At 46.1% G+C, this 15,154-nt stretch overlaps 2 protein-coding genes and 1 long non-coding RNA gene across 3 annotated transcripts; 2 read left to right on the top strand and 1 right to left on the bottom strand.

Moving 5' to 3' along the window:
- Positions 1–1,850: 1,850 nt before the first annotated feature.
- On the top strand, positions 1,851–3,459 carry LOC135392543 (uncharacterized). Its single transcript, XM_064623251.1, has 2 exons — positions 1,851–2,445; positions 3,443–3,459. Exons 1-2 carry the CDS (start codon positions 1,851–1,853, stop codon positions 3,457–3,459), a joined length of 612 nt encoding a protein of 203 aa, XP_064479321.1.
- Positions 3,460–5,045: 1,586 nt separating this feature from the next.
- Positions 5,046–6,005, bottom strand: LOC135392542 (uncharacterized). The gene has a single exon (XM_064623250.1). It carries the CDS (start codon positions 6,003–6,005, stop codon positions 5,046–5,048), a length of 960 nt encoding a protein of 319 aa, XP_064479320.1.
- Positions 6,006–13,839: 7,834 nt separating this feature from the next.
- LOC135393393 (uncharacterized) lies at positions 13,840–14,808 on the top strand. Its single transcript, XR_010422610.1, has 2 exons — positions 13,840–14,466; positions 14,592–14,808. It is a non-coding gene; the product is annotated as an uncharacterized LOC135393393 (long non-coding RNA).
- The last annotated feature ends 346 nt before the right edge of the window (positions 14,809–15,154 follow it).

Raw genomic sequence — 15,154 nt, 5'->3', positions numbered from 1 at the left:
TGCCGGGAGTAGACATCTTTACTAGTTTGAACCGCACCGGCTTTCAACAAACATAACAAAATACAGTTAACGTTTCGGGTCCCATTCGGGTCCCATCATCAGAATGACGCTGTCCTGGTCGTCACCGGGTATTTACGTAGAAGAGGAGCGTAGCATTCTGGGAGGGGGCCTGGTTGTCGATTGATAGCTTCTTTTGTTTTCTTTATGTGCCATGACTCCAGCTGTCTCCTCCCAAGCAGCACAATGTACTGAAAGTCGGGTGCAATAGGGGTGGTCGGTATGTGTCTCATCAGATGTGTATGTGTCACTTCAGTTTCATGAGTCTGTTCAAGGCCTTCCACCTACCCGTCCACCCCTATTGCACTCGACTTTCAGTACATTGTGCTGCTTGGGCTCACCCCCCATTTGTTCTTTTTCGCCAGAATGCATGGGTTGTCAAGGTCTAACACGTGTCCTGTTTTGCGCGCGTGTTCACACAGTTCTGTTGGGTTTGTTGCTGATTTCTCGATATCTTTCTTGTGTTCCTTCATTCTTGTTCGTGTCTTCCTTCCTGTTTCTCCGATGTACACGGCAGGGCAATCTTGACAAGATACCTTGTATACAACGCCTCGTTCTTCTTCCGGTGGTGTTCTGTCCTTGGGGTGGCTTAGTACGTTCCTCAGTGTTGTCGTGGGCTTAAATGCAGTTTTAATGTTCACCTGGGAGAGCACCCGTCTAATTGGTTCTGACACACCCTTCAGGTAGGGGATGGTAACGTACATGGGTCTTTCTTGACTACTTTCCGCCTGTTCCGGGCGTGTATTCATCATTCGGTGGTATGTATCACAGATAAATTGCTCGGGGTATGCCCTTCTTCGTAGATCCGCTTTGGCCTTTGTTATTTCTTCATGTCTTGTCTGATGATCTGAAGGGATCTTCATGGCACGTGAAAGCAGGGAACGAACAACCGATCGCTTGTGTTCAAGAGGGTGCCCCGAACCATAATGCAGGACCTGACCTGTGTCGCACGGTTTTCTGTAAACCGAGGTCTTCAAGTTTCCGCACGGGTCTCTTTGCACGAGGACATCCAAAAAGGCGATCTTTTTCTCTTTCTCCTCCTCGCACGTGAACTGGATGTTAGGATGAATGCTGTTCAGCTTGTCAAAGAATGTGTTGGTGAAATTCTTCTTAATAATCACAAATGTGTCGTCAACATAACGTCTGTAAAAGGTGATGAATTGTCCTGCGTCCTCTAAGGCCTTGTCTTCAACAAACTCCATGACTAAGTTGGCAATGGTCGTTGAAATTGGGCTGCCCATGGGGCATCCGTCGGTTTGTTTAAAGAACCTGTTCTTGAATTGGAAGAAGGTTTGTCCGAGGCATAACTTTAAAAGTTCTAAAATGTCTTCAACTGAAAGATCAGTGCGGTCTTCTAAGTCAACGTCAGCTCTCTGCTTCGTTCGAACTACGGACAGAGCTACGTCAATGGGCACGTTTGTAAACAGGGAGATGACATCAAAAGACATCATGACGTCGACATCGTCTATGCGGATGTCACGGATGAGCTCACAAAATTCCGCAGAGTTCTTCACCGACCGGTCGTTCTTGTACATTAAAGGTGCCAACAGTTCAGCCAGGAATTTAGACACGTTATAGGACGGTGCACCTATGAAGGACACAATGGGGCGCAGAGGACAATTGTTCTCTTGTTGGCCATATATCTTCGGTGTCGCTCCGTCGGAGCGACACCGAAGATATATGGCCTACCGAAAGTTCACAAGAACAATTGTCCTCTGCGCCCCATTGTGTCCTTCATAGGTGCACCGTCATATAACGTGTCTAAATTCCTGGCTGAACTGTTGGCACCTTTAATGTACAAGAACGACCGGTCGGTGAAGAACTCTGCGGAATTTTGTGAGCTCATCCGTGACATCCGCATAGACGATGTCGACGTCATGATGTCTTTTGATGTCATCTCCCTGTTTACAAACGTGCCCATTGACGTAGCTCTGTCCGTAGTTCGAACGAAGCTGAGAGCTGACGTTGACTTAGAAGACCGCACTGATCTTTCAGTTGAAGACATTTTAGAACTTTTAAAGTTATGCCTCGGACAAACCTTCTTCCAATTCAAGAACAGGTTCTTTAAACAAACCGACGGATGCCCCATGGGCAGCCCAATTTCAACGACCATTGCCAACTTAGTCATGGAGTTTGTTGAAGACAAGGCCTTAGAGGACGCAGGACAATTCATCACCTTTTACAGACGTTATGTTGACGACACATTTGTGATTATTAAGAAGAATTTCACCAACACATTCTTTGACAAGCTGAACAGCATTCATCCTAACATCCAGTTCACGTGCGAGGAGGAGAAAGAGAAAAAGATCGCCTTTTTGGATGTCCTCGTGCAAAGAGACCCGTGCGGAAACTTGAAGACCTCGGTTTACGGAAAACCGTGCGACACAGGTCAGGTCCTGCATTATGGTTCGGGGCACCCTCTTGAACACAAGCGATCGGTTGTTCGTTCCCTGCTTTCACGTGCCATGAAGATCCCTTCAGATCATCAGACAAGACATGAAGAAATAACAAAGGCCAAAGCGGATCTACGAAGAAGGGCATACCCCGAGCAATTTATCTGTGATACATACCACCGAATGATGAATACACGCCCGGAACAGGCGGAAAGTAGTCAAGAAAGACCCATGTACGTTACCATCCCCTACCTGAAGGGTGTGTCAGAACCAATTAGACGGGTGCTCTCCCAGGTGAACATTAAAACTGCATTTAAGCCCACGACAACACTGAGGAACGTACTAAGCCACCCCAAGGACAGAACACCACCGGAAGAAGAACGAGGCGTTGTATACAAGGTATCTTGTCAAGATTGCCCTGCCATGTACATCGGAGAAACAGGAAGGAAGACACGAACAAGAATGAAGGAACACAAGAAAGATATCGAGAAATCAGCAACAAACCCAACAGAACTGTGTGAACACGCGCGCAAAACAGGACACGTGTTAGACCTTGACAACCCATGCATTCTGGCGAAAAAGAACAAATGGGGGGTGAGGAGACAGCTGGAGTCATGGCACATAAAGAAAACAAAAGAAGCTATCAATCGACAACCAGGCCCCCTCCCAGAATGCTACGCTCCTCTTCTACGTAAATACCCGGTGACGACCAGGACAGCGTCATTCTGATGATGGGACCCGAATGGGACCCGAAACGTTAACCGTATTTTGTTATGTTTGTTGAAAGCCGGTGCGGTTCAAACTAGTAAAGATGTCTACTCCCGGCAATTGGACTATATTCCTAAACATGCTGAAGAAGTAGTCTTCTTCCCCCGCTTCGGTTGGACGCCAATTAGCAAGCTAGCCGTTGTGAGGCTGCGGGAGTACAGCTTACGCAGGAAAAAAAAAAAAAACCTCTGAAACGCTGTGATTTCGTATTGAACTTCTCTCAGCCTCCCCTGCTGCTTAGGGGAGCAGGTGTTGAGCAGAATCCTTCGAGTAAATTAACTCACAGATTGTGTTCAAGAAATGTTCCTCTAGGGCCGCAGGGGAAGAATTTAAATACAAGCTTCTAGCGTTATAGGAACTTTTGTCCCAAGCTGTGTTGACGCGGCCTAGGTGGATAGAATATCCACCTAGGTGTAGTAATAGTCCATCACAGGCTTAATCATGAACTGCACACAGCGAGGTTTATTTTTGTTCTCAAAGTTGGCGTGTGCAGGGCTGCATGCGCATTGGCCGTCGCAGTGCATAATGAGGACATAGGGCGCGTTACAGGATATCCGACCCCTTAGGTCATAACTCAGCAATCAAAAGCAACCTTTAAAAACATATTGAAAAATATTTAAAAATATATACGGGGATCTTGAGTTCTACCCACGTTGCAGCAAGCTCATTTGCAAGCGGCTTTTTAAAAGTGATATCAGGTAGTCGTGCAACCTTCAGGACGCCTACCATACAATGCGGCTTTCATAATACATGACTACAATTCTGCTGTCCTGGTGCTTCCGAACATCTACCAAAGAGAAAGTTAGTGAGCTAATTTTGGAAATATTCACCTGACGCTCATGTACGGTTGGTCATGGAATTTGCACCACGCTGCGTTCGTGTCTATACGAAAACAGAATGAGTATGCCACTCATAATTACGGAGTCCAAAGTTTGCGATATTCGATATCTTATTTTACCCACACCATGGCTAACTCACCCTTTTATCAATGCTGCTTTTTAAGTGACCAAGAGCAAAACAGCAACTACGTTCCTGCACACTATATATACGTCATGGCGGAAATGATACGTCCGGCGTGCTTGACGAAAACAAAAATTCGCTGGACTCGCACCGTTTATTGGAAGAAATTAAACCAAAAGCCCACAAAACAAGCTTAGCTTATTTATATAATAAGCTAAGTGGTTAGAAGCTTTCTTATGCCCTTTAATTAGTTGTAAGACTTTCGTGGAGTGGTTTCGTAAAAAGGTCGCTAATTAGCCATTTGATGAGCTACTTTTCGAAAATACCCAGCTGACTTATTTGTCGTTCGGCATCAGAAACATCAATATTTTTCACTGCAAGTGCCAATGCCTTCATAATGAAGATAAATGCGATTTCGAATAGCTCGTGGTGTGTGCACACCATTCGGGTTTTTCGATGGTGCCTTTGTTCGTCACGTTTTTTATTAATGCGAGCTCTACAATGTCTTCCTTGCATCGTTATGTAATGCACACGCCGGACGTTTAACGTAATACAGTACATTACTCATCTTCTGGGAGTACACGACAAACCTACGAACAGCCTCCGCTGCACTGAGTATATCATCGTCGGACCCGCCGAGAAGCCCGAGCAAGGAAAGCAGTCGTGTGGATGTGTCCTTGAGGTCGATGCTCCGACGCGGGGGGGGGGGGGGGATAACTTTATTACAAAAAAAAAGAGGCAGGTAAAAAGGAAAGATAAGCCAGGCAGAAGCCGACTTGCTATTCCTTGCAAAAAAGAAACAGAAACAGAAAAGGAGAAAGACGCAAGCGGCACATGGGCAGCAGGGGGGCATGAGTACACGATCGCTCAGAGGCACTCCAGGAGTCCAGAGTCACCCAGGAAGCATATTAGCGCTCTGGTAACAGCCCGTTGCTTCTGCCCCACGGGGCCCAGTAGGGTGGCCAAAGAGAGGTCTCTGTGCCCCAGGGCAGATAGGCGGTGCGTGAGTGCGGTCCGAGAAGCGGCATATCTTGGGCAGGTCAAGAGTAAATGATGGGTGTCGGCGTCGGTGGAGCAGGAGGGGCACGCCGAAGAGGGACGCTGTTTGATCTTGAACAGGAACGATGGAGTACGGGCAACATTCAGGCGAAGACGATGGAGAGCTGACTCTTCCTTTCGAGACAGTCGTAGCGACACACTGAAGGCCATCTTCGGGTCAATGCGGTGGAGGAAGGTGTTGGCTGCGACAGTGCTTTCCATGAAAAGGCGGGTGTCGAAGGAAAGGCGCCGGCGGATGTGTATGCGGCAGACGGATGGTGATAACGTGATGACAGTGTTGCACTCAGCTGCGCTATGAGCGCGCCTCGCTGCTGTGTCGGCACGTGTGTTTCCCGGCAAGCCAATGTGGCTTGGCACCCACCGGTACCACACGCAGTGGCCGGAGGTGACGAGGATGTTGTGCACAATCAGGATCAGTGAGCGGATGTCAGAAACAACTTGCGAGCGAGGCGCAGACAGTGCCTCCAGCGCCGACTTCCTGTCTGTGAGGACTGTCCAGCTTCCAGATGGACGAGAGGATACAAGCTTGCTTCGTGAATGGCTACAAGCTCCGCTTCGGTGGACGACGTTTCGTGGGGAAGCTTGAAGGCTTGTTCGATGTTTTCGGAAGGGAGGAACAGTGCTGCTGTGGAGACGCCCGCGGAGACCGAGCCGTCGGTATATATTTGCAGTCTGCGGGCTGCGGGCCTGGATGTTGAGGAGCTCGCGTTCATTGGCTTTGCTTACGGCGTGGAGGACTCGGAGGCTGTACCTCAGGGTTCCGGTCATCAGGGAGGTGTGGACGAGCTTAAGGTCGGTGCGGGTAGGTCCCCATGACGTTCCAGAGATCCGTCGCAGGGCATTGACGAGGACAGACAGCAGGGAGGAGAGAGCTTTGATATGTTTGGACCGGGTGAGGCCCCAGTCGATGGTAATGCCCAGATACTTGTGGTGTGGCGCGAACTCCACCGGCAAACCTACAACCCGTAGCGGGCACTGGCGGAATCATCGGGGCGTAAACACCATGGCGACCGTCTTGGATGATGAAACAGACAGTCCCCGGTCCGAAAGGTACTGGACAACATCATCAAGGGCTCCTTGCAGGCAACGCTGAATCGCGTCACGGCGCGTGCCGGAGGTCCACAGGCATATGTCGTCGGCGTAGATGGTGATACTGACGTTGCCTCGGAGGAGAGCTGGTAGGGAGGCCATGACAACGTTGAACAGAAGAGGGCTGAGCACACTACCTTGCGGGATGCCGCGGTGAACAGGGAAGGATTGGGTGTCCCCTTCCGTAGTGCGCACAAACAAACACCTGTCCGATAGGAAGTCCTGAATCCACGACAGCATCCGGCCCCCCACGCCAGCCTCTTGGAGTGTCGCCACAGCAGTACTGTGGAGTACGCTGTCGTAAGCCTTCAGAACGTCGAGGAAGACAGCGGCGGTATGTAGGCCTTCAGACCAGGCTTGCTGCGCGGAGGAGGTGACGGCGATGAATCCGGCCATCCCCTGCGGGAAGAAGCCCGTGCTTTCAAGGTACCAGGCGAGGCGCGAATGGACCATTCTCTCGAAAGTCTTCCCGATGCAGCTGGTAAGGGCAATTGGCCTAAATGAATCGATATTGTGTGGTGATTTGCCCGGCTTTAAGATGGGGATTACCATCGCACATTTCCATTCTGTCGGAATGGAACCGGCTACCCAGGACGCGTTGAAAATGCTCAGAAGAGACTGGACGCGCAAAGCGGTAGATTTCTGAGCGCCTTGTAAGACACATGGTCCGCGCCAGGCGAGGTATGCACGGGTGCATTCTCCAGCGCAGATTCAAGTTCAGCAAGGGAGAATGGAATGTCTAGGAGAGGTTCGCTCGACGACTCCAGAACTACGGGGATGTCTTTGGATGAGGCTAGTGAGTTGGTGGGGGCTGAGGCGAGGCGGTCACAGTACTCCTCCGCTATTTCGAGTTTCTTATGCCCGGAGGCAAGCGAAAGCGATCGAAATGGCTGGCGCTGAGTGACGGGCACTTGGAGCCCTTTGAGCATCGACCACAGCCGAGACAGCGGCGTGCGCGGCGACAGTGAAGTCGCGAAGTTCCACCAGTGGATACGTGCCAGTTTGACCAGGTGCCTGTGGACAGCCTTCTGTACATGTCGCGCCTCAGATGTGTGTTCCGGCAGACGAGTGCGACGGGCGCGTCGTTCCGCGCGGCGGCGCAGCGCGCGCACCCTCTCGTACTATGCATCGACGGCAGTGAACTTTTCCGGTATTCGCGCAACGCTGGTGGAGGACTGCGTGGCACGAGCGACTGCTCGACAGAAGACCCTTTCATTCATCGGCAGGGAGTCTGCGATGTCGGTCTCCAGAGCAGATCTGTAGGACGCCCAGACAGTACGCTTGACACACCGTGCGGAACGCCGCTCCGTTCTGGAGTGCTGAATGTTGACCAGGACAGGCAGGTGATCGCTGCCCATCGTGTCAGCATCGACTTGCCACCTGGAGATCCGCACAATGGAGGCCGAGGCAACAGTCTCCGACGCATGCTTCATTCGCCGTACATCCGTACGTCGCTCAATTTCACCTTCTTAACTGCAAAAATATATCCCCCCGCTCGAAAAAATAGATAAAAGAGAAACCACTTGCTTGACGCCCTTATCAACCGCCCTTATCATTGCTAATAAACACTCTACCACACTTCTTAGCTGTCTTCAACCAAGTTGAGTAAGCGCTTGTGCCAGGAACAATTGAACCTTTGTATGCAATAAGAGGATAAGTCGAATTAACTATTTTTGTTGCAATCAGATCTACATACCAGTACATACCTGTCAAAGAATATTTAGGACCATATTGCAATTCATTGATACGCTATAGGAGGGTAAGAAACAGGAAATGCATGTGTGTCAATGGGGTGGACAGCCAGATCAGGGCGCTTTTCCACACATGCATACAAATGGTGTAGCTTAAATTTTGCTACGATGCAGAAATCAACTTCGACTTCCGCACGGAAAACATGTTCTTCCTACCTCACATGACGCCATCGCGCTGTTTATGGACAAGCTAATAAAACTATAACTATAACTATGGCCGTGTCAGCAGTGCAACTGAGCGTTGTCATCTGAAAAACGTGTGCACTATGCTAATAAGTCATATTTTCCTGGTCATACAGAGCATTATTTTCCAGATTGTGCTCGTTTAGCAGCACGATAACCACGATCTAAGCTGCTCTACTGCATAAACAAAATACAGAAGCCGACACTGAAGATTTTTGTTTAAGTTTAATTTGTACAAGCTTTCGCGTGGAGGTCCACGCTACCTCAGGTACAAAGTGAAGTGGTGACACACATAAGTATATATAGTATAGACATATACACGACTAAACACACTGCTGTACAAAGAAAGGGAAGAGGAAAGGAGATATGGTGCCACATGTCTGTGTACAATGAGTAGCTGGGCAGACGGATAAGTGACCTATAACCGTTTAAGAACAGTAAATTAATCTGCTCAGATCAGAGTGATTTTGTAAAACATGCTCAGCAAATGGTATCTGATTTCGAAAAAAGAAATTACCCATTTGAACTCATCCATGACTCGTTTGCCAAATCATCTAGCCTATCCAGGGAGTCCTTATTCACCCCGAAACGCAAAGAGGACTTAAGTAATGTAGTTTTATCCACCACATATCATAAATCACTTGTCAATACCAATTCCATTCTTAGACGCCACCTCAATATATTACATGCTGACGAGAAATTAAAGGAAATTTTTCCCACTCCCCCATTAGTAGCATTCCGTAGATCGAAAAATTTGCGCGAAATCCTCACGTCATCATGCATGATGAAGCGCTCGCCGGGTTGTTATCCCTGTGGTAGTACACGGTGCCAGACCTGTAAATTTATCGCGCCGTCCACCATTGCCCGTAGCACTTTGGGTGACTTCTGTTTGAAAATTCGTCATTCAGTCCACTGTAATTCACCCAATATTTGTTACTTGATATTCTGCTGCAAGTGCAATTCACAATACATCGGTGAGTCCTCCAACACAATGAGAAAAAGATTTTATGGCCACAAATTTGGTATCATAAATGCCCGCCAAACTCCTGTCGCCATTCACTTCAATCAACGTAATCACGATTTTGAAGCTGATTTGAAAATTATATTGCTAGAATCTGGGTTCCGCACCGACATTAAACGTAAGAATAGAGAGTCCTACTTAATTTCGCAATTCAAGTGTCTCACACCAAATGGTCTGAATCTTAGTCCTGGCTCGTTATATCCGCTTACGTAAATTTAATAGTTATATATCTATATTTATTTGTGCACAATTCTTGAATCCCCACTTTCAGTCATCGTCTGGTACTCCGTTAGATAATCCGTAACCTTCCCTTTTGTCCATTCTGGGCCACTCGTTTCCCATACTCCTCCGCGAAACTGGGTTGGCGAGCCTTTTTGTTCACAACAACACCTTTTACTGTTCTTAAACGGTTAGAGGTCACTTATCCGTCTGCCCAGCTACTCATTGTACACAGACATGTGGCACCATATCTCCTTTCCTCTTCCCTTTCTTTGTACAGCAGTGTGTTTAGTCGTGTATATGTCTATACTATATATACTTATGTGTGTCACCACTTCACTTTGTACCTGAGGAAGCGTGGACCTCCACGCGAAAGCTTGTAGAAATTAAACTTAAACAAAAATCTTCAGTGTCGGCTTCTGTATTTTGTTTATGTGATCTACAGGACTTGACTCCCCTCTTCGTATACGCTTCTGCTCTACTGCACAAAGGTGACTTCGGCCATTCTGCCATCACCATGAAAGTCCGACTCCGAAAATTGTTTTTTCCTGCACGAAAACCCTGTGCGTGCGGTGTTATATAGAAGAAGGGAATATGTCATGCTCCCTGGTTTTGTTTAATTTCTGAAAAATTACAAACAGACAAACGATGCTAATGGGACATGCATGTAGAGTAGACACAGGCATACGTGCTACACATTTTGCATTTGCGTTATTCGAGGAAACTTATCTGCAATTACTTTACCAAATATTCACTTGCAGTTTTCACGCTGCGTAATTTTTCGACTTATCCCTTTATTGCATACAGACGCTCAATTATCACCTGCACTGTCCGTTCGTGGCAAAATATATTGATAGAGGTGCCAGCGACGAGTCATGTTTTTGCTTCCCACAGAACGCGAATAGCCCCGTCTTACATCGCAATGGTCTTTTCCTTGTCATTTTGTACTGAAATGGTGTGATGCAAGTTTCAGTTTTAGGGTTACTTTGCCCTCTGATCTGACGTGCGCACGGTGTATCTGTCACGAAGTCACGCAGGATGCATACAGCAAAGAAACAAATGACAAGGAAATGCAAATGGCCATATCTGGGGTAGCTTCTCTGGAACAGGAAGACTTCGTCCTTGCTTCCACGTTTCGCGAGCACTTTTTTTTCTTAATATTGTGTGTGAATCATCCAGGCAACGTCTGACAACTACTATGTACCAACGGCTATCCAAAGGTCAGTGAATACAGAGGTATAGGCCTGTGATTGAAATATCGAGCCAAAGAATGTAACTAGCGAAATATTACGTTATTAGAAGAAGTTCACATTTAAGAATAAACTCTGATAACACGAGGTATTCCCTTTTTCATAAATCACTTGCTTTGACCTAATTTCGGGTGACATCACTATTCCGAAACTGCTTTCGCGATAGCGTGTAAGCAATAGGGGTGAATTGGTTCCTATATTTAAGCCTATATTCAAGTTGTGGGTATAAATGTGCAGATCAGCAAAATGCCTGCCAACTAAAAGAGTAAACAAGCAGTTGCTGCAACGCGTCCGCTATATCGATATGTGGTTTTAAAGTTTCAACCAGCGAACTGTTAGAATGGTTCCTACACTCTTAAAAATGAAATTCACCACATAGCACGCTCCCAGCCAACCATCACCCCGAATGACAACGTTCTCGCTCTAGATTTGTTGAAAACGGGAGGAGAAGCCTCCCAGCAAACCACCAACATCCAAAAGATATCCCAGAAAGGTCGGATATGTCACAGATATCACACCTGTCACATGGACGTCTCATGGACATCCAGAATTTTACGTTCGTGAATGACTTTTTCTTTATGCCTCATAGACGTCCCATGGATATCCTTGATGTGACATTTCAGAATGTCGTGTTTTCAATGTCTCACAGACGTAACACGGTGGACGTACTTAAGTGTGTGCAAAATGTGACTAAAAAAGTTGCATTTTCATTTTTTTTTATAATTCCAGCTTAATATATGCCATTCGAGTACTATCAGGGTTCCCGAGCGAACAAAAAAAACAACAACTAATTTTGGCTGAATTGGAACAGAAGAACAAAATTGTGGAATTGTGGAAAATTGTGGAATTGGAACAAAATTGTGTGCTTCTTCCTCTTTTTTTTTTTTCAAGATATGTTTGCAGTACGGGCATTAAAGTGCCTTCAGAGGCTGTTTCAAAGTTGCAGCTAATCTGAGAAAGACAAACAGCACTTTTTGTATTTTTCCCACTGCTAGACATAGTGCAGTGACTTCCTCGCTGTTGTAGGATATCTGATGGCATTATTAGCATAATCCTTTTATGTTCATCATTCCTTTTTGCTTCTTTTTCTTATTTTTGTTTCTCCCCCCAGATAAGCAAAGAAACATAATGATTGATACTGTGCAAAGCCCTTGGTCATCATTTCATTTCCCATGCGAGAGACATCATTAATGCCTGCCAAGAAAGACTGAGTGAGGAATGCCCAACCAGTTGTCGCATTTGAGGTCAGCGTATACCTCGCGAAGTGGGCCACGGTTAACATTTCATACAGCCTTATCTTTCCTAATGTGCCACAACTCGAGGAATCTGCGGGTACCCCACCTTTGTTCGCGACCCAGACTAAGTGCATTCATGTAGCTGAAGCTGTGGGTAGTTGTCCAACAATAATCAGGCAATTTTGTCTTGGAGCTTGTTGCATTTGTGGCACGTGATTTAGAGAGAACCACAAACTCGACAAGGTCAGAGACAAAATTTTTTTATCATTGTTGGACAACAGGTAACAGCTTCAACTACATGAATGAACTTAGTTTGCGTCAGTGTTTGCGAACAAAGGTGGGGTCCTCGCACATTCAGAAAGATTAGACCCTATGCAATGTTAACCGTAGCCCACTTCCCGAGGTATACACTGACCTTAACTGAGGCAACTGGGCATTCCTCACTCTGTCTTTCCTGGCGGACACTGATGATGTCCCCCCAGAAATTACATGTTTGAGTAAATTACTTTGTGTTGTTCAGTTAAGTCGGTGTGTAAACCTTTTTTTATAATAGTCATTTACTGTGATGTGACGCAAGCACACACATTTGGAGGTTCCTGTTGTCTCTCTTGGTCTTCCTGGTCTTGATTTTGGAATAGGTTGTAGAGGCAAATAAGGCCTCTGGCAAGGACAAGAACGGCAGTTGCTTATCACAGCCTGTGACTAAAGCATATGGATGTCGTGCTTCAGTTTAGTAAATTTAGTAAATAGGAAGGACCATGTTCCTAATGGTCGTCATGTGTGACCAACCCAGCCGAAAAAAAGGAAATGGTCCAGTTGGAATTTCTAATTGGTTCGAATGGGACCCAACAGGTCCCATGTCAAAACCTATTGGATCGTTCAGTTCCAATTGGACTGTCCAGTTGGTAGTTGAGCACCAATTGGAAGGTCCATTTGGTTTCATGTACTCCAACTGGACACTCAATTGGACATAATGGGTCCAATAGGTCGTTCTGATAGGGAACTCCAGTTCCATTTGGTCTCTCGGTCTCCAACTGGTCCACCCAATTAGCAGACAATTAGCAACTGTTGGCCCAACTGGCAACTGATTCCAATGTAGAGTTGTAAAGTAAGTGATGTTACTACCCAGCAAACCATCAATATCCCACAGACCTCCCAAATTGGTCTCACACGTCACAGATGTCACGCGTATCCTCACAACGTCCACTGTATATCCACCATGAGACGTCACAAATATCCCCCAGTGAATATTCTGTGGATATACTACGAATATAACAACAATGACATTTCTTTACCTTACAAGGATTTATTGTGTCGATAACAGCCATTTCCAGCATTCTCAGACGTGGCAATTTCTCACTCTTTCCTCATAATAACAATATTGATTTTATACCCTCATATCCATACCTTTTCTAATCATATCTGTAACAACTCATCACGTATCGCACCATAGTCAATAAACAAAAGAGAGAGAGAAAAAAAACATATTTTACCTTTTCCACGGGAATTATAATGATTGGTCACGTATGTTTAGGGATATAACAAGAATGAAGTTCCCAACAAGCGCGAGCCGAAGCGTAACGACGTCTGCCTCATCGCCATCGACATTCCCCAACCGCCGTTTCAAACAGGCGAGGCGCGTCGTCGTAGCGGTTCGGTAGGATATGACATGTTACACGGAAGGGTCTTTGGAACCTCAGCATCATGCGTATTTTGTACTGGAATCTCGGGAGCATCGAGGCAGTACTGGCCAGTACGTCGAACAACTACGTTGTGCATAACAAGGATTGCCGTGGTGTGCGAGAGCTAGCGTTCCTTTGTTCTCCGGCTTTGCAGTTAAGGTGAGTTCGTTCTTCCTTTTGCCTCACTTAAGATTTGTGCGTTGTTCATTTTTTTCAACAATCACATGTTGTAGATATGTGGAGCAATGACAGCTTTGTATCTGAGTAAACAGCTGTAGTTTGCTTTACCTGCAGAGTCTGGTGCGTATCACTGACGAACTCATGCGAACGGCGGAACTGTGAGAGATTGTGTGTGTACAGCTACAAAGTGCAAGTCCAATTCTTCACATCTCTTTGATTCAGGATTTGATTGGGAATGATGAAAGCAATGGTGAAGCAAATTCTTTTAACTATGCGCAGCCTGCTAGTAGATAAGCTTGGCTCAGCTACAGTTGTCTTTCATATAAAGGATAGCAGTTATGTTTTCACGTTCGACTGCACTGTTTTTCAAAGTTCCTTGTTTTTTGCATGACCGCGTATCTTTCTTAAATGTCACATGGACGCGATGTGACTCTAGATTAATAAAACATGACTGTTTTACAGTATCCACACACAACCATGGATAGCCTCACACATGTGTAAAGTTACTGGTGTCTCTACAACACTGAAGAGCCAGGCATAAACCGGAAGACGTCGCTTGGGTCTGCCAGTGATTAGGCTGCTTCCGCATGTAACCATCTATACTGCATGAGAAACTGCGGTAAGTCACTGTCTTGCATTTGTTCCCACTTTTTGCAGAGTGTCTGTTCTTTACGCCTATTTATGGCAGTGTTTGAGCTGCTATCCCAATAGATGGAATTAACTATGTTATTGATTATCTTTCAGGGATGACGGTTGCGAAGTGGCGTAGCAATCACGTGATTATTATTATGACCATTATTGTCTTATTATGCGTCTTATCCGTGTCACCCTATATTGTTAATAATTAGCCTATTTATGTTGCAATATCATATTTTGTACTATTAGAAAGAGCGTTTCTTACAGTGCATGTAACATCACTGTACTTGGTTTGTGTTCAATAAACAAGAGTTCGTTGGTACGATGTTCTCTGTTGCAGAGTGGTATTTTCCGTAGAATAAGTAAAAATTGCAAAAAAAAGCTACAAAATACAATAATAATAATACGTCCTGTATATGTCCTCTATATGTCCAAATATCCCTGACAGACATTCCTGGAACCTTCCCTGGATCAGCAAATGTGGAAGAAATACGGGTCCTCTGTCTGTCCCAGAGACGTCAACGGGCTATTCAGCCTAGTCCCTGGGATATCCCAAAATCCCAAGTGGGATATCGTGTGGACGTTTCTGAGACATATATTGTTTACTGGGCTATTTTGTGCCGATTATGCACGGCACAAAATAGGCTCCTCCTCCCGTTTTCAACAAATCA

Source organism: Ornithodoros turicata, chromosome 4 (genome assembly GCF_037126465.1).
Source record: "Ornithodoros turicata isolate Travis chromosome 4, ASM3712646v1, whole genome shotgun sequence".
Classification (NCBI taxonomy): Eukaryota; Metazoa; Arthropoda; class Arachnida; order Ixodida; family Argasidae; genus Ornithodoros; species Ornithodoros turicata.
The sequence above is the reverse complement of the archived record's forward strand: the minus strand, read 5'-3'. Positions and strand labels throughout refer to the sequence as shown.